Below are 19,679 nucleotides of genomic sequence, written 5' to 3'. Positions count from 1 at the left end.
TCTGGTCTTATCGCAGGTATAGACATTCCCTCCCAAAAGAAGACTCTTCTAGCAAACATCTTCCATGTCAATCTTTGGGATACCCCTGGCAAATACCTCGGCCTCCCCGCTGAGTGGGGCGACCCAAAGTCCTCTGCACTTCTATGGATTCAGGAGAAGGTGATAGCCAAGGTAGAGGGTTGGAGGGGAAAGCTCCTTAATCAAGCCGGCAAGGAAGTGCTCATCAAGGCCGTACTCCAAGCTATTCCAAGCTACGCTATGGCAATCCTTAAGATACCGATTGGCTTCTGTAAAAAGCTCTGCGTAAAAATTGCTCAATTTTTGTGGAAGCCAAACCATAAGGAGAGAGGAATCCATTGGAGAAAATGGGAAGTCCTCACCCAAAGTAAACCAGAAGGTGGGCTCGGATTTAAAGACTTTGAGCTTCTCAACATAGCCTTGCTTGCCAAACAAGCCTGGAGGATTACTCAACAACCTCAATCTCTCTGGGCTCGAGTGATGAAAGGGATCTACTTCCCTAATGGAGATTTTTGTAATGCAGCTAAAGGGAGAAATGCTTCGTGGGTATGGATGAGCCTGCTGCACGGTAGAAACCACATTAGTGAGAACAGTCAATGGATGGTGAGTAATGGTCAGAATATCAATATTATAAAGGACAGGTGGCTGAGCTCAGGGGAAAAACTAACTGACATTTAAGTCTTAGGTGACACAAAAGTGGCCTCTCTCATGGATCAAACCACAAAATCGTGGAAGATGGAGCAAGTTAACACCACCCTGCCACATAACAAAGCTCTACAAGTCCTACAAACTCCCATTAGCTGGACCTCCGAGAAGGACTGCTTGATCTGGCTATTAACAAAAGATGGGGAATATTCTGTGAAATCAGGATACAAGCAGGCCCATGCCATGGCTAGAGCCTCTCAGCATCCCCCTCCTCCTCTGCACATATTCAATCCAAAACCTGGCACCTCTTGTGGCAAGCCAGGGTTCCTACCAAGGTCAAAATGTTCTGCTGGAAACTTTGCCATAATGCAGTGGCTGTTAAAGACAATTTGGCCCACCGTCACCTCAGTCCAGACCCCCTTTGTCCAGTGTGCCAAGTGGAAGAGGAAACTACAATCCACACTTTCTTGGAGTGCAGCTAGGCCAGAGCTGTTTGGTTTGGTTCTCCGTTTCACCTTGCCCCTGCGATCCAAGCTAATATTTCCTTCTCTGAGTGGTTCCAAGATCTCTTCCTTCGCCTTGATCAGGATCCATACCCTTCCCATGCCACCATGCAAATTTCACTGGTAGAGCAAATTCTTTGGCACATATGGAAGACTAGAAATAACGCTTGTTTTCAGAACAAAAAGCCAGACCCTGCGTGGACAATTGGTGAGGCCTTGCGTGCCCTTGGAGAAAATGTGAAGGAGTGTCTCCCCCTGCTCTGAGTACCTCACAAGAACAGCCAAGAGAGCCAGCGCGTGGAAGGAACCAGATCCCTAAACATTGGTGCAAACCTCCCCCAAACTTTGTGAAATGCAATGTAGATGCTGTCTTCTCCAACTCCATAGCACAATGAGCTACTGGACTTATTGTTAGGGATTGTGGTGGCCTTCTTATCACTGTTAGGGCAAGTAGAATCCATACTACCTCCCCTCTGGTAGCGGAAGCTTTGGCCTTCCGATAAGCTATCTCCTTTATGGCTAACACAGGGTATCCCAAAGTGGTCATAGAATCAGATTGCTCAGAGCTGGTCAAGGCCTGCAAAGGGGAAATTAAAGTAGGCACCATCAAAGGCATCGTGGAAGACATAATAGAGATAAGACTGAGGTTCCAGTATTGTGCCTTTACCTAGACTCCAAGAAAAGGTAATCTTGTAGCCCATCTGGCTGCAAAAAGCTGCCTGGAAGGCAACCTTGGGCGGAATTGGTCCGGGTGCCCTCCCATGGTGATCTGCAACGCTCTACAGAAGGACATGGCGCACATCTAGATCTAGTTCTGGATCTCACCAGCCTCAATTATTGCTTTCTACCTCTTGTGTAGTTGTGATACTAGTTTTCTATTTCTCCTTTCCCTGCGTCTTTTGTCCCCTTTGTGGTTTTGGGACTTTAGTGCATGTAGGGAGTGGGGTCTAGGTACTTGAACTTCTGTCTTGGACTCTCTCGTCTCCACCTTGTTTGTTGTTGTATTGTCCTGGGATAGTTTGGCCCCAAGCACGCCCCTTATCTCTGCTATATCTGTTTTTGGCTTGTGCAATATTGGGTGCCGGGTTTTTGGGCTTCTACGCCTCTGTAGGCTCTCTATCTGAGCCTTTGTGCTCTGGATTGTAATATGTAGATATAATTTTTTGTAATATAATGCAGTTCACATTGACAAAAAAAAATGAATGGAAGAAAAAGAGAGGAGAGAAAAGAGTGGAAGCGAAACAATTTACACTGTTTGATTTCCTTAAGAAATGTGGAGGAAAAATGAATTTCAGTGGCTTCCAATTCCATCCGAGAAATATTTTGCTTTCCAATGTGCGCGCGTGGAAAACAAATAGTACGTGCTTAATGATGAAAATATGTTTAGTGTCTTTTTCATCATCAGCTCTGCAAAGTGCAAATAAGAGGCTCGCATAATGAATTTTGGAGATTATCATAATTTAGGATCACATAACATCTAGAGATGGCAGGAAAACTCAAACATGCGGGGCTCAACCCGAATCCGACCCGAAATTGTGGGTGAAACCCGATTTCTTTGGGTTTGGGTTTCACCCAAATTTTAAAACATGTTTGGGTTTGGGTGTGGGTGTGGGATTGATTAAACTCGCACCCAAACCCAAATCCGAAGTATTATGCATGTAATTACCAACCCTTATATATATACTATTAAAGCTACTAAGTAGAGTTTTTTTTAAAGTTACTAAGTAGGCTTATGTTCATGAACTATATTTTTTCTTTTGTATTGGAATGATAATGAGGTTTAATCAGCTTATGTTCATGTTGTTCTCTTATATACATGTTGTTTCCGGGTTGATATTTTTGATTTTTTGTCGGTTCGGTGCTCACATTGGGTTTTGGGTTTGGTTTCGGGTTACCCGAAACCCAGGAGTTTGGGTTTGGATTTAACTTTTGCACCCATATTGAATTTGGGTTTGGGTGTTAAGTTTGAGTTTGGGTGTTGAAATGACCAAACCCTCACCCACGGGGCCTATTGCCAACCCTAAGAACATCTAAATTTCTGTTTAAACTTTTTTTTAGGGAATAATGGATTTTGGAGATTATTATTATCAATTATCACGTAGACACTGCAATATACTACTTCCTCAAAAGTTAAAACGTACTTATTGGGTTAAATATATTAATCTAAAATGATTCATATAAAAAAAATGTATAAAAAATGTATAGTTTTTAGTCCCTAAAAATTTGTTTAATTAGAAATAGTCATTATTATAACGTCATAACATATTTTTTATTCAAACACCAACCTACGTGATAATCATAATCACATATAGATGACCACGTGTAATTTTCACATCAGTTTTAGTCCTTTCAAAATTTTCTTCCATCAAATTTATTCATTTCAAAATTATATTTTTATCAAATTTAAGTCTTTCAAATTCTCTTTTATCAAATTTAGTTTTTACAACAACTCAAGTAGGTGCAAAGGGTAGCTCGTTGTAAGACAAGGTGGCGGTTTGTGGTTGTTCCGACGATGGTGGTTGTGCATGAGGTTAGAACAACGAGGAACAACGATCGCAAGATAAGAGTGAATGTATGGCTGTGTGGTTGGGGACAACCCTCTTCATTCAACATAGTGTCGGCTAGACCAACGCAATTCGTTGTATCATTGGATTTGGGCCTCTTGCTTAGCGTCTGCTTAAGCTGACACAAGAGGTTAGTAATGAAATAAAGTCGGTATCTATGGGTTGTAGATCAAGTGGACTTAATTGATGATATGCCTTTTTAAATTATAAAAAATTTCCTTTGACGCTTTGTGTAGGTTGAGTCATAGTATGGAATCTGTTATCGTGGAGAAAAATAATTGTCATACAACCATTTTAATTGTTTTTTATTATTAAATCTTTTTAAATGTTACGTAATTTCAACTGTTAAATTTATTTAATCAACATATTTAATAATCGGAGTAGTACTGAAAAGTAGCAGACTTGAGCTGTCTAGGAAGCCATGATAATTGATAAGATGAATTGATGATAGTGACCCTTATTATTTTGTTCACTATAACAAAGTAACAAACGAACAAAAAATAACAATGAGGAAAGAATAAAAACACGTTTTAATTACCTTCCCTATAGAGTTTGAGCCTGACTCAGTAGTGGGAGACGCCTTAGCCAGTGTCAACAAGTGCTTGTTGCTAATTCGGAGGAATAATAAAATCAAGTTTTTATACATGGATCATTACAAAAATGATTTGTGACTCACGCTACAGCAGTTACATATACATGCACTATGTCTTTGTGATTGTTTTAGACTATCACAAAATACGGTAGGTTTTTTTTTTGGTAATGGTAAAAGACACCTGTAAAATGCATGTTTGGATGTCATAAAGTGACATACAAATCAGTGTTGTGAATTACAAATATATTACATACACCTCTTAAATATACATTTATTTCTTCTCTAATTTTTTCTAACTTTCTCATTTTAGGCATGTACACGGTATTGGCTTCGGTGGTACACTTAAAAACTGTACCACCGTGGTTCAGTTTATTCACAACCATTGGATATATTAATTTTAAATTGACAGGTTGAGATTAAAGTTAGTAGAAATTTGAATTTACTAAAATATCTTTGTCATCAACAAACCCTCCTCTCTCTTCTGGGCTCTCTCTCCTTGCGCGTCTCTTTCTCTCTCTTATGTGTTGATCTTCTCACTCAACCTTAGTAACACTTAATCTGGTAATTTGCCTAAAAAACACTCAAACTGAATGCCAAACTAAAACAAAAAATTGAAACTTTTGCTCAGTTCAGTGCTTTTTTTGGATCTGATTCTTGGGACTCATGGAAGAGGATCTGGGTAGGGGAGGTTTGAGGTGCTTGAAGATGTGGAGAATCAATATATTCAAAGGGTATGCAACTATTTTCTTATCTTTCTTGAAATATGGAGTCAAATTGACATACCCATTTTTTCAAATCCCCTTCTTTTGCTTTATTCATGTTAAAAATCCAATCTTTTTTTCCTTTTTCTCTCATGAAACAGGGTGACCAAGCTTCAATCATTGGGGTGCAATAGATTTTATGAAGGAGTTGGAGCAGTTGGTTCAATCCCTTGAATCACAGAAAAGGATGAGAAAAAATAAAGAGGGTTGTTCTTCTTCATCTATGTTTTCTAAGCCACCATCAGATTCATCTCCATCACCTGGTTTTGGAATGAGGTCATCATCATCCACATAAGTCAGAAGGATAAGCTGTTGAGAAAAAGAAGCAGATTTTCTCAGATTTGCTAGCACAGTGCAGAGAACCAGTGAAGAAGATGAGGATAATATTGTCCAAGGAATAAATAAATTGAGGGTATTATTGTCACTACATCTAAAATTTTATGTGTAGCACCGTGAGTCAGTTTTTAACTGACCCACCAAAGACGTAGTCCATGTACACCCCTTTAGCGGGCTATTAAATATTTAATTTGTGAAACAAATACATCAACCAACCATCGCGTCTACATCCAAATTTACGGGGATCAATAAAAATGGTAAAAAAGTAACTTCTCACTTTTTGACAGTCAATAAAGGTAGACACAGTCCAACGATCTATAAAGCATTTTAGAATCAAAAAGAAATTCATCCACCTTTGGTTGAACTATAATGTGTGAACCACCAATAGTGCAGAGACCATTCAAACACAACATTATTCTCTTTTTTTCTACTTATTATCATATCACATCATAGTTTGGTTCATTACTCATGTTATTATCTAAGAAAAGTGAACAATTATAGTACTAGTACTTGAGTGAGTGGTGAAAACCGTGGCCTTTCCCCTTTACGCTGGCCCACTGGGAGACAACTCAACCGTTTCTATATCCGTGTCTTCATCGCGGTCCAGCCAAAGCTATATAAACTCCACACACACTCACTTCCTCACTTAAATCAATACCATTCAGCAATCAATCACCTGAAAGAAACCAACAAGATCATCGAATTCCCCCATTCCAAACAGTAGTAATCTTCAATTCTCAATTGGATCATGAGCCTTTTCAATTCAACATTCGACGAGTTCAACTACGGCTACCAGTCGCCAGAAACAAGCTCCTACACCACCACCACCACCCGCAGCGAAGAGGAAGTGGTATTGGCATCGGCGCGGCCAAAGAAGCGAGCTGGGCGGCGAGTATTCAAGGAGACCAGGCACCCTGTATATAGAGGAGTGCGGCAGAGAAACTCCAACAAGTGGGTTTGCGAGATGCGAGTTCCTAACGACACTAAGAGGATCTGGCTCGGGACATTCCCGACACCCGAAATGGCGGCGAGGGCGCACGACGTCGCCGCGCTTGCTCTCCGAGGGCAATCAGCTTGCCTTAATTTTGCCGACTCCGCGTGGCTGCTCACGGTGCCGGCGTCAACCGATGCGGATGAGATAAGGAGGGCTGCGGTGGCGGCGGCTGAGTCATTCGCGCCTGGGAATGAGGTGATGGAAGATGCGAATCAAACTCTACAGCAGCAGCAACAAGAACAAGAACAGGGGATGATGTACGGGGAAGAAGAGGTTGCGGCGGCGGTGCCGGAATTTGAAGACTTTCATGATTTGCTTATGAGCATTGCGAATGGTCCATTGCTGTCTCCTCCACCTCCTGCAAGAGATGGTAGGGACTGGAATGACGTGGAGATGTTTGATGATGGAGTGTCACTGTGGAACTTTTGACCAATTTGGCACGTGGATGCCCTATATGTGAGTTATTGATTTTGAGATGCTGAAGTGTCTTTGGGATATTTTTTATGAAGGCCTTTTCAAAAAGTCTTTGATTATTTTCTAGCCCAAAATTAGTAGTTCTAGCTGTGTGCTTATCTTCCCATATTAGGAATGGAAGAAGTTATGTTTTGGACTTATCCTTAGCTCTATGAGTTAGCTTCTTAATTTTATGTACAAGTTGATATTTTTCTATTAAGATAAAGAGGGCCAGAAAATTGGTTATCGCCTCATTTTATTTTATTCTTAGATTATTTTAGCTTTTTCCTTAATAGTTCATAGTTGTTCCTCCTTGATAGAGATTTCTTCCTATCATTACGTTAGTGTAACAGTGCTAAGATTTCTTCTTATCACAAGTGTTGCAGCTTTTAATGTTATTTTAATTTTAAAAACAATGTATTTTAATTATTGGCCCCAATTGTTCAATATTATGTTATGTTATGACCCTAATTATATTTAAACTAATTCATTATGGTCCTTTATTTCCTCTACACCACCTTTCTCCCGGCAACTTACACGCTCTTTGCCCACAATCACCACCACCACTTCTTTTGCGAAGATGACAATGCCACCGACGATATCAATCTTTAGATCTTCCGTATTCCTACTCAGATCGTATTGTCACAATAAAAACCTAAAAAAAAAACTCAAAAAGAAACCAAAAAGCAACATACGACAATAACCTCCAGATCTTCCGTATTCTAACTCGAATTGTATCACTACGATAAAAAACTAAAAGAAAACTCAAAAGGAAATAAAAAAAACACTAAAATGAGTAAATTTTTGGAAAACGTGGAAAGGAACTAGGATGCTGCGATATAGGCGTTACCCGTCGCTGCAACCAAGGCTTGCTACACCGGTGGCTTACGTCCGTTGGGGTTTCTTCTGTACAACACTCACTTTCCAACGTTGTCTCATTTATTGGTTGAAATTCATTTTCATCTCACTAAATTGCGTGTCACATAAATTTTAACAAGTAAATGAGGCGTCGCTGAGTAGCATATTTCAGAAAAAAAAATAGACAAGAAAATTGTCATTTTTTTTTGTTGTTGTTGAAATTAGTGTCTTTTTGGATCTGAGAAAGGAGGTAACCGACAAATTTGGTTAGGTTACCTTGGTCGTATTGGGCCGGACTTTCTTTGAGATTATTATGATGGGCTTTAACAAACATAACATGTGGCTCTCGTCGGCGCCGATTCGACACAATCAGCAAAGCACGTGCTCGTCAATGTCCATAACTCCATGTGAATTCTGTAGTTCCCTGGGCAACTGTAAACCCTAATCGTTACCACCATCGTATCGAACGGCCCCAATTGAAAGTGTGTTCCCCACCCGATCCAACGGATCCATTTGATTTGACGCATTTAATTTTGAGAAAAATTATTTCGAAAATTTTGGTATTTTATTGATTTTCAGAAAAGGAAGAGGAGTGAGAATTTTCTCTTTTCTTCCATTCCATCGAATTCTCACTGTCTTCTTCAAATTCTCGATTTCCTCTGTAACTGGTGGCAATAGTAATTACCTGCTACAGAAACCCTAATTCCCAAACACGATGATGAGAGGTTCGAAGCGTATGGCCGTGTCGGAACCCAACCACTCCGATACCACGGAAACCGCCGCCGTAAGTAACACTCGCTCGCTCGCACCTTTCTCATTCTCAACTTTCATCCCGTATTGAATTTGATTCGATTTTATTTCTCTGCTTTTAGCTTCAATTTTCCCCCAATTTTTACAGGAGAGAATTTTCCAGCTAGTTTCAAACCATTCAAGTATTTTGTTTTTTTGGCACTTAATTTTTGTTACTGTAGCTGGTAGAGTGGGTTCTGAATAATATGCTTGATTGAAATTTTCATTCTATAAGATTCTCTGTATATGCAATTCAATGGTTGTTGGCAGTAGATTCAAGAGTAATTGCTCTTGTAAGTGGAAAAATAGTAGATAGGTTAAATGGGTATTTCAATCGTGCTTACTTTGTGCTATTTAAGTATTGCCTTTATGTGAAGCTAATTATACCTCGATTTATAAATAATGCAGTTCCGGAATAAAAGAGTAATGGAAGGATCTCTGTTTGATGCCCATAGGGCTGAACCGTCCCAACAACCAACGGTTTCAACACCGCCTTTGGATATGAAACGGGCAGAGTCATCACAGCAGCATGTGAGAGCTTTAAATACCCAGTTTGCAAGGTTCAGTCAACACAATTTTGCTTTTACTTTATTTCCTCACTTCAATTGTTCTGTCAACAAAAACATGATTTCGTCATGATAATTGGAGGATTCATTCTCTTGCTCTATTATTTGGGTTAAGCTTATTCAATATTCATTAGTGGTTGATGTACATCATAATGTCTTTGATATGTATAGTCTTAAAGTGTTTTGTGTTTCTGTGGTCATGAAAGTTGTGTTGGTTATATTACATCACCTTTCTCATTTTTATTCTGCATGTCTTCTACACAGCTGGATTCAAACACAACTAAAGAATCATCCTGATGAGCTCTGGGAAGATGGTGTAAGAGATTACCTCGATCATGCTTCAAGCATTATGGTAATTCTTCATGTTGTTTAATGCTCTGAAGACAAGTATAGCTTGTATTTCTAATTTACTCTGTTTAACTATATGTAGCAAAATATGTTAATGAAGGTTATATTTACAAGCTGCTCTCATGTCAGTATTGTTGTTTCCTGTACACTAACAGACACCTGCATATGTGAAAACAATGACGTTCAACTTGAAAAGTAACAATCCATGTTTATAATAATATCATTTCTGTATGTTTTCCCAAGAGTTGGAGTCTTTTTATTATCTACATATTGGGTATCATATGAAAACTTTCACCTGTTCCCACTCCTTCAGTTTATTGGTCGGATAGCATCTAAGGCTATACTCGAGTATCTTTTTCTAGTTACTCGATTCCTTGAGTTAGTAGTATTAGCTTGTATGTATGCCCATTTTTTCTGTAAGAATAATGTTGCTGCTTAAGCATGCGAAGTAATGGTGCAAGTCATGCATAGTTGAAAAATTGACCTTGTATAGGGTGTATATTGTTTCAGGAGAAATTTAGTGATGTGGTCAGCTGGCTCAAAGCAAATGCAACCAAGGCAGAAATTTTGGCTCCTGATGGTGGTACTTCTTTTGCTGGGAAAAAGTTCTTTCCTGAAGCAACAAACAAAGAAAATAAAACTTTTGGAGAAAAAACTGGGTCTACTCCTTTTAGTACCGCAACAACTTTTGCTGGGCAAAAGTACTTGCCTGAGGTATCAAACAAAGAAAATAAAATTTTTGGAGAAAATACTGGATTTACTCCTGTTAGTACAGCTACAACTTTTGCTGGGAAGAGCTTCTCGCCTGAGGTATCAAACAAAGAAAATAAAGCTTTTGGAGAAAAAACTGGATTTAGTCCTGTTAGTACAGCTACAACTTTTGCTGGGAAGATCTTCTCACCTGAGGTATCAAACAAAGAAAATAAAGCTTTTGGAGAAAAAACTGGATTTAGTCCTGTTAGTACAGCTACAACTTTTGCTGGGAAGAGCTTCTCGCCTGAGGTATCAAACAAAGAAAATAAATCTTTTGGTGAAAAAACTGGGTCTCCTCCTGTTAGTACAACTACAACTTTTGCTAGTTCTTGGACCCCTGGATTATTTTCAAACAGTCAAAACGTTTTTGCATTTGGTAAGTCTCTTCTGATTTTTTGTAGAAAGTATCCAATATGAACATGATATCTCCTCACATTGAAAATAACTCTAGAATGGGGTCACATTTGTGGTACATTAACTATTTAGTGCTTGAATGCATGCCACTCCAGGGGTGAAATAAGTCTCTTAGTAATACTCGTTTAAATTCAAAAGCATAAAATGTTGATCAATACAGGATATATATATATATATATATATATATATATATATATATATTTTGCAATTTAGATGACAGATATCCATGTCATAGTCATGGAACTTATGTCAAGCTGGTTTAGGAATCCAACAATAAATTGTGGCTGTGGAAAGATTTAGCTATTTTTCTGATCTGTTATGTGTCCCATTTTTTTTTAAGCAAAGCTAGTTCTCTATCTCTTGCACATTTCTCTCATGTTATTAATGGAACTTCACATTGCATTATGCATACGAGTTTGTAAAATAAAAAACTTTTGACAATAGCAATGAAGGTTAGCACTTAGTAAATTTAAAATTACATTCATAATAGTCTTTCCTGCCATCTATTTTATCCAGTTCAACTTTATACCAAAAGTTATGTCACTTTTATGATTGGCTGCTAATTTTCTGTCTTTTGGTTTTAGGAAATCAAAGTTCAGCTCCATCTAACCATGGCGCTTCAGATGATGTAGATGGTGGTGAGGACTCCTAGCTTTAAACCTTTCACTTTAGCCATCATTCAGTCATTATAAGCTTTTTCATTTAATTCATTGCATATGCGTATTATCCTATCCTTCTCATTACTTTGTATTTGAATTTGTTGATTGTGCCTTTTCTGATGCAAGAAGGTTCTTAGAAATGTTTATTTATGGTTTAGTGTTGAAATTGTTCTTTTTTAAATGATTATAAATGAAGGTTGCTTACTTTTCTTAGGGTTGGTAATAAAACATTCTTGATTTGGTCTCAGATAATGACGAGGAGCAGCCTAGCAGCCCATCAGTGAAGAAGTCTGAAGAGAAAGGTGTAGTAGTTGTACATGAAGCGAAGTGCAAGCTTTATGTGAAGGTATGTTCTTTTTAAAATCATACAACATTCAAGTGTAAAATTTATGCTGACTCGTATGTCACCATAATTTTGGAGCAGCATATTTATTTTTTTCCTCTTGTTTGAAACCAACTTGAACTTGTTATGCTCGTTCCAATGATTTTATTGTCTCTTACCCTTGGCATGTCCAGTCAAGTGATCCAGCAGATAATGATGCCTGGAAAGATAAAGGAATGGGCCAACTGTCTATTAAATGCAAAGAGGGTGTGAGCAAGGCTACCCGAGAGTCCAAACCTACAATTGTTGTTCGAAATGAGGTTCGTTCGTTTATATTTTTCTTAGTGTTTTATGCTATTGTCTTTTGAGGGAATTCTCGTTAACGTGATCACTAGTTATTTTATCAAGAATTTTATGTACTGTTGCATTTTCTGTTTCTGTTAACTGCTGGCAGGTAGGGAAAATTCTTCTCAATGCCTTGTTGTATCCAGGAATCAAGACAAATCTACAGAAGAACTCCGTTGTTGCCATATTTCATACTTCGGTAAGACACTGGAGGATTGCATGTTTTTCTAAATACTTCAGATAACTTGTGTGCAGACACTGGAAAAAAGGTTCAATATAGCTAAAACATACAAAGACCGTATTGAAAGAGTTAAAAAGTCTTCAAATGTTTAGACTAGCTTGCCATGCCTGATGCTGCTTTACCATGTTATTTGAATAGCTTAGCTTAGCTTCCCTTCATTTCCATTCTTCTGTATTCAACCTCAATTTTTTATTTCATTATGATTGAATATGAATATCTAACAAAAAATTGAATGTCAAATTTTATAGGGTAATCCTGATGGAAGTGGTGGAGATAATGATAGTGTTGTTGCACGAACATTTTTGATCCGGATGAAAACAGAAGATGATCGAAACAAACTGGCTTCAACTATTCAAGAATATGCTCCAACATCTTGAGAGTACAAGAGTCATGATTATTGTGCCCCCTTGAGCCTTTAAATGTAAACGGATATTGGATAGGATTCCAATTTTTCCTTTCCAAAAAATTCGTATTTTTTTAGTTGCCATTTTTCAGATGTGTTGCCAAACCTTTGTCTTTAGAGGTTGTTGCTTATGTATCGTAAGAGAAGAATGTGGTTGGCTTTTGGACTTTGGTCGGCTAAAGTCCTTTTTTGCTATGGATAAATGCAATTGTCGTCTAAGTGTGGTGCAATCTTGCCTTGAACTTGCTATTCTATTTTTTCACGCCATAAAATGAGGTGAAGAAGAATTATGTTATTTGTTCTAAGGTCAGAGCATCCAAAATTTCGTTTAAATCCAAAGTAGTTTTGAGTTTAAAAATTAGTCATTGTTGAACAAAAGTTAAGTTAATTAAAAGTAAGTTTACTCTGATCCAAACCTAAGTTTGTTGTAGAAGAAAGAGACTTGGTTTTCCATTCAACTAATTTATGTTTAGAAGCTAAACTACAACAATACCCATGATCTATTATTATTTCATTACTTTCTCCGGTTTATGTGATGTTCAATTTAGTATTCTTATCTTGAGAAGTAAGAGTCATTATACATGCATATAGTGACGATTAATACTTTAACCACCACAAATATTTGTAGAAGTTAAAAATCACCGCTAACCTGTATGTCGACTCAAACCATCACTTGCATTTCTAAAAATGTAATTCTGCTTTATTCTATTCTACAAATACTCCTTTTTATAAACAAAATTAATAATAATTTACAATATCATTTGCGATTATTTCTATTCATTCAAACTCAAATTAACAAAACTGTACAAAATTTAAGTTTAGTTCACTTGATTGTATCACATTTTAAAATGGGGTTTCTTAACTTACGTGAAAGGGAATTTGTGAAGGAGTAAGATATCAGATGACACCATTTTTGAATGGACAAAATAACCAGCTCAATTATTTGTAAGATAACTCAAACCTCTGGGCATAAGTGTAAATTGAGTTAAAGTTTTAGAAAGAAAAAAAAACATAGGGTCTATTTGATAACTGTTTTTAAAAACAGTTTTCTGTTTTAAAAAATTAAAAAACAATAAAATTTATTTGAATAAAATATGTTTTCTAATATTGTTTTTAAAAACAGTTTCCATATTTCTGTTTTTAAAACAGATTTTAGAGAACAACAAAAAGTTGTTTTTATTTTCTGTTTTTTTACTTTTGATAAAAAACACGAAGAACACTTTTTTCATTAATGGTAAAATTGTAATTTTAACAAACTTTTACTTTTAAAAACACGTATCACGTTTTTTTTTTCACTTGACCTTCTCCTCCTTCATAAACCTCAACAACGACCATTTGCCCTCGAAATCCCTCTCATGTTCCACGCTGTCTCACCGACAGTGAAGTAACTGTCTTCGCTGCCAAAAACGTTCTCAGAGAAGGGTTTATCCACAGTGGCCTTCCTGGAAGAACTCATTTGCTGCTGGCGTGTGGTGAACCGGGGCTGAGAGCGGTTGAGGTTGGAAATTGAGGTTTTCTTGGAGGAAGGGGAAACAGGGGGATAATCTAGCTTCAGATGATGGGATAAGCTGCTAATAATGTACGTAACGCAAGCTAAAGTTGTATAGTTATTTTGATAGAAACAGGAACTTGGTTAAATTATATATGGTACTTCACATGGTATGTTTGTTTAAATTTGTCATGCATTTTGGCTGATCTGTGGTAAATTTCCCAAAAGTCTTGTCACTGGTGACTTTGTTTGATAATTTTCTGCCCCTCTCCCCTCTCCCCACCGAAAGAAATATCACAAATCATGGTGTACAATCAACAATCCCCCCTCCTCCTCTCATATTTATTCTTTCCTTGCTTTAAACTACAATTAAACAATCTTTTTCAGTGTGCTGATTTTTGCATGTCAACTAAACTAATATTTTGTTAGTGATAATGAACAGACAGCTAACATTGAATACTACTCCCTCCATTCCTATTTAACTATTTATTTTGAAGAATTTTTTTTGTTCCTATTTTTAACTGTCCACTTAACATTTTAAGAGAACATTAAATGATGTTTTTATAACAAATGTCATTATCAGTACAATAAACGAGGAGAGATAACACATACATTAAAGGGTAAAATAGAAAAATAATCCTCACTTTATCTAAAAATCAACAAAATTAATCGCACTCTTAATATGTGTGTCTTCACTTAAAGTGGATAGTTAAATAGGAACGGAGGGAGTAATAAAGAAAAACCTATGCATGGCTAGAAGTGTCTTGATCCTCCAATTCTATGCCTTCCTGAGCAAGCCTTTTGTCCTTGTACACATACCACTTAGCACAAACCAAGAACACCACCAAATTCAAACCACTCAAAACCGCCAAGAGCCAATAGAAGTAATCGAGCTTCCCTTGGTTAAGGTTATCCGCAAGCCACGCATTACGGTGGCCCGTCAACTTGTGCACCAATGTCACCAACAGGGAGCTGACGAAAAACCCCAATGATAGTGTGCTAAGAAACAAACCCGTGCTCATGGTTTTCATCCCTTTTGGACATTCCCTAAGGAAGAAGTCCAACTGTCCTATGTAAGTAAACGCCTCCCCTGATCCCACAAAGAAGAATTGTGGGACCAGCCAGAACACGCTCATCGGAAGCACCGAGTCAGGGTTGTCCACCAAGCCATGTGCACGTGCCACATGCAACCGCTTTACTTCTGTCAATGCTGCAGCCATCATGGCTAGGATTGAGAACACCAGGCCAACCCCAATGCGTTGCAGTGGGGTTAGCCCTTGTGGGTTCTTCAACAATTTTTTTGCAATAGGAACGATGATGCGGTCGTAAATAGGGACAGTTAGGAGGATGCTTCCAACGAAGAATAATGTTAGGGATCCTGCTGGGATTTGGAATGATTTTCCAATGTGGCGGTCGAGTGTGGTTGCTTGTGAGACTGAGAAAGTAGTCATTTGGGCGTAGACTGTCCAGAACATGATGGTTGTGGCCCATATGGGTAGCATTCTTTGTACTAGTTTCACTTCTTCGACGTCTGTTAAGGTTGATAGATACCACTTCCTCTCTGTTGCTGTTTTGACATCTATCTTTGGGTCCTTTATTGCTGCCTTGTCCAAAAATCTGCCCCAACAAAATTCATCAAAACATGCAATAAGTTAATTATTGAAAGAAATTACCACCCAAACATAAAAAATTATGCACATAATGTAGGAATGACATGTTTGGGGATTATTCTACAATTACAATTTACTCTAATACCAAAGTCAATGATCAAGTTGTCATTCCATGTATTATGTTGATTATAGTATGTTTAAAGTACCTTCTTTATTTTTCTCATGATCAATCCAAATAGTAAAAACAACTCAAAAAAATCTTAGATGATTTACACAAGCTTCATGTTTTATTAGTTTTGACAGAAAGCATTGCATTTATCAAATGATTGTGTGTGTGAGTGTGTGCATATGTAAGAGATCAGATTCATAAGAATATATCACGGGTGATATATATTGTTGGGAGTAGATATGAAGCACAAACCACGAAATCATGTTCCTGAGAGAGACAGATAAATTAAAGTGACAAGAGAGTAAGTAGTACATGCATGCAACATGCATATGTATCCTTTTCTTTTATTTGGAAAGTGACTGTCTAGGAAACTTGAAACCATTAAACTGAATCAAACTGAAGCTAAGGTGGTAACACTAACACCCGTGATATGTCTAAAAACCAGCTTTAAAACAAAAAAGGACCATATATGAGATCAGATATTGGGGATAACAGTTAGCTAGTCCACGAGATTCTGAGAAGAAATTAATTAGAGGCACTTTACTTTACTCCCATCCAACAAGAAATGGAACCTGTTAGTTAGTTTGTACTATTGCTTAGGCATCTACTCACAAGTGAATTGAAGGCCGGAAAAATTAAAGAAATAACTTGAAGTAAGGGAAATCGAAACGATAATAGCTGAATCTCGATGAATCATGATAGTAATATCACTCTGTTATTCAAAGTTTGAACTACGAATTTTTTATTCAAAGATTTTAAGGTGTCTTATCCTTAAACAGGAATCAAGTCACATGTTTTTTTATTCTTCTAATTGAAAAATAATGTATATGAGCAGGAAAAATATAGCAACTCAAAAAATATTATAATTTAAGAAAAATAAAAAGTATGCAAAATCCAGAAAGGTGGTGTATGAGAAACAAAAGTTCCATGAACCGGATGCAATAATTTGTTTGCACATTTCTATTTTCTAATGGGTCCACATCCTCCTACCATTAGGTTGTGTTTCTAATATGCATCACGATTCATGTCTAAAGTGCTACCAAACATGCATCAAATAAGATAAATTAAACCCCCAATTATGGATAAAGGACAGATTAAATCTTCTTACGAAATCAGTGAGAACCTTTTTATGTAAAAGAAAAAGAGTAATTCAGCTATAAACTCATTTGTCTTGTATGGAAAAACCTAAAAAATTAACATAGGTAATTAAAAGAAATGAGTAAAAATGACATAATTGTCATCTGGTGTAGTGAATATAATAGATAATGTGATAGAAAATTATGCAGAAGATAGGAAAAAAAAAGTAAAAATAATATTCAAGATAAAATGAGTTTTTTTTTATAAGTAGAAGATAAAATTGGTACTTATTCACCCTGTGAACCCTAAGCTTATATGACGAATAAAGTACTAAGATCAGGTTGAACATTACAATTTTCTAATAAGTTTATCGATAGTCTTTTGGGGTGATCTTATTAGTTGATTCATTTTTTTCAATCAGGTTATCACACTGTAATATCTTTGGAGGGACACAACTCACTCAGACGTTAAGATTGTGTGTTTGAAAGGCTTCAAAATAAGCTCTTCTTTAAGTTTGAACTACTAATTTATGTTTGGCATATTTAGCTGATAAGCTAGGTGATGAGCTAGCTGAAAGCTGAAAAGCTAGCTGAAAGCTTATAAGCTAGCTGATAGCTGAAAGTTGATAAGCTAGCTGAAAGCTGATAGCTGAAAGCTGAAAAACTACGTGATTGAAACAAAAGTGTTTGGTAAAACTAGTTGTTAAACAAGCTGAAATTGTAAAAGGACATAAAAGGACATACTTGTATAATTATTTTTATATTTAACATTACTTTATTTTCACATTAATACCTATATGATATTAATATTAAAATTATTATCACTTTAAATATTTTTATTAGCTCAAGTTATTTATCATCTTAAAAATATAATATTGATTTTTACTTATTTTTATTAATATAATATTTTTAATACTTATGGTGCGCAGCGGTGTGACGAGAACTGCATACGTAAGTGTGATGAGAAAATACGTTTAGTGTTTTTATAAATATATAAGGGTAATGGTGGAATTTTAATAAAATAATAAGGATAAAAATGAGAATAAATTTAATAAGCTATAAGCTTTAAGCTATAAGCTACCTGAGATAGCTTATAGCTTAAAGCTTAAAGCTACTGAAATAAGCTCATTCATCAAACACTTTTGAAGAGCTTTTAAGCTAGTCAAATAAGCTATAAACTAGCTGAAATGACATGCCAAACATAGCTGTCTCTGAGAAAAATGTTTTTTCTTCCTAGACTAAAAAAACAGATTAAACTATTCCATAAAAAGTTTATCAAAAAATAATAAAGTATATAAAAAAAAGTATGTCGGATTGTGTAAGAACTTTTACCTGAACTGTTTGCTATGTGGCAACATCTGCTTCTTCTTCCTGAGCGTTTCATCGTCAATATCATGAACGTTGTACAGCAACGACGGATCAGACGGAAGTTCCAACCTCCTCTTCCTCCACGCCGCCACATACACCACTGCAATCTGCGTCAGCGGACTCCCCACCAGTTTCTTGAACCGGTACCTCCTCGTCCCCGCCAAGAACACCGCAAGGAACACCAAAATCGTGGTGGCACAAATCCCATAACCCCAATCTCTTCCTAAATGATCCTGAATGTACACGAGAATCGTCACCGCCGCCAGTGACCCTATGCTTATGAAGAAGAAGAACCAGTTGAAGAACATCACCATCTGTTTCTTTTCACCTTCGTCCGTCTCATCGAATTGGTCAGACCCGAATCCCGAGACGCTCGATTTCACTCCACCGGTGCCGAGGGCTATGGTGTAGAGAGCTAAATAGAGCACCATTAGTTGTGCGGTGTTTGCAGGCTCGCAAGATTCTGAACTTTCCTCTTTGCATCGCGGAGGATGAAGGCCCGGGATTATGGTTGAAATCGTCAAGATCGTTACACCCTATTGAAGGAGATCGATAAAACAAACAAGCTTAGATTTATTCAGATTAACTAAGAAATCAAAGGTTGCAGTAGTATCTTACCGCTGCTTGAATGGCTGCAAAAATGGCTGAAGTGAGGTATCTGTTGAACAGTATAGAAAATGTTAAGAACAGAGCATCTTAGTAAAAAAAGAGCAAAGTTGAAGAAAAAACTACAAACCTGCCGATGAAAGTGTCTGCTAGAAACCCACCGAATAAACAGAGCATGAAAGATGTTCCCATGAAGTTGGTGACAACGTTGGCAGAGGAAGCATTTCCCATATGCATGGTGCCGGTGAGGTATGTCACCAAATTGACGGCGATACCCAGAGTTGTTAACCTCTCACATCCTTCTATCCCTGATAGATCACAAGAGAAAACAGACCAAATCTGAATAACACTTTATGTATGTATGTGTGCTTTTTTCTTATCTAATAAAATAATAATAATAGAGTTAAATAATGAAAAAAAGGGAAAAATTGGAGACCTAAGATCATGGCAGCGGAAGTCCAACCACCAGTTTTGGATCTCTCTGCTGGACGACCCTTGTAGTCCCAAGCATCTTGGATGGTTTGGCCCTGTGTTTGAGGAAGAGTGCTCATTTTGGATGTGAGTGGTGAAGTGAAAATTTTGGTACCAAGAGAGGGATTGGGCAAGTGTGGCATAACGGGAGCTTAAGGTTTAGTGGCCTTTTATAATCATAGGAAAGTTCCAATCATAGGAAAGTTCCAATATCTATATCTATTATTTATATTGAAGTTTGGTAATTTTGAGGGCAAAATGGAATTATGGGACATTATAGGACAAATCATAATTAGTTTTTAAGTTATAGAATGGATAAACTTTCC

The 19,679-nt window shown here is 37.1% G+C and overlaps 3 protein-coding genes across 3 annotated transcripts; 2 read left to right on the top strand and 1 right to left on the bottom strand.

Moving 5' to 3' along the window:
* Positions 1-6,079: 6,079 nt before the first annotated feature.
* Positions 6,080-7,130, top strand: LOC130741146 (dehydration-responsive element-binding protein 1E-like). Its single transcript, XM_057593954.1, has one exon. The coding sequence runs from the start codon at positions 6,168-6,170 to the stop codon at positions 6,840-6,842; it is 675 nt and encodes a 224-aa protein (XP_057449937.1). The 5' UTR covers positions 6,080-6,167; the 3' UTR covers positions 6,843-7,130.
* Positions 7,131-8,193: 1,063 nt separating this feature from the next.
* LOC130741145 (uncharacterized) lies at positions 8,194-12,783 on the top strand. The gene is made up of 9 exons (XM_057593953.1): positions 8,194-8,508; positions 8,922-9,073; positions 9,344-9,431; positions 9,938-10,556; positions 11,179-11,232; positions 11,502-11,599; positions 11,770-11,895; positions 12,030-12,119; positions 12,410-12,783. The coding sequence occupies exons 1-9, from the start codon at positions 8,440-8,442 to the stop codon at positions 12,536-12,538; spliced, it is 1,425 nt and encodes a 474-aa protein (XP_057449936.1). The 5' UTR covers positions 8,194-8,439; the 3' UTR covers positions 12,539-12,783.
* A 1,617-nt stretch (positions 12,784-14,400) lies between these two features.
* Positions 14,401-19,521, bottom strand: LOC130741144 (protein NRT1/ PTR FAMILY 6.3-like). Its single transcript, XM_057593952.1, has 5 exons — positions 19,319-19,521; positions 19,013-19,190; positions 18,895-18,934; positions 18,241-18,812; positions 14,401-15,670 (listed from the first exon to the last, which is right to left on the bottom strand). The coding sequence occupies exons 1-5, from the start codon at positions 19,494-19,496 to the stop codon at positions 14,797-14,799; spliced, it is 1,842 nt and encodes a 613-aa protein (XP_057449935.1). The 5' UTR covers positions 19,497-19,521; the 3' UTR covers positions 14,401-14,796.
* Positions 19,522-19,679: the final 158 nt, after the last annotated feature.

Source organism: Lotus japonicus, chromosome 2, assembly GCF_012489685.1.
Source record: "Lotus japonicus ecotype B-129 chromosome 2, LjGifu_v1.2".
In the NCBI taxonomy this organism is placed as follows: domain Eukaryota; kingdom Viridiplantae; phylum Streptophyta; class Magnoliopsida; order Fabales; family Fabaceae; genus Lotus; species Lotus japonicus.
The sequence above is the reverse complement of the archived record's forward strand: the minus strand, read 5'-3'. Positions and strand labels throughout refer to the sequence as shown.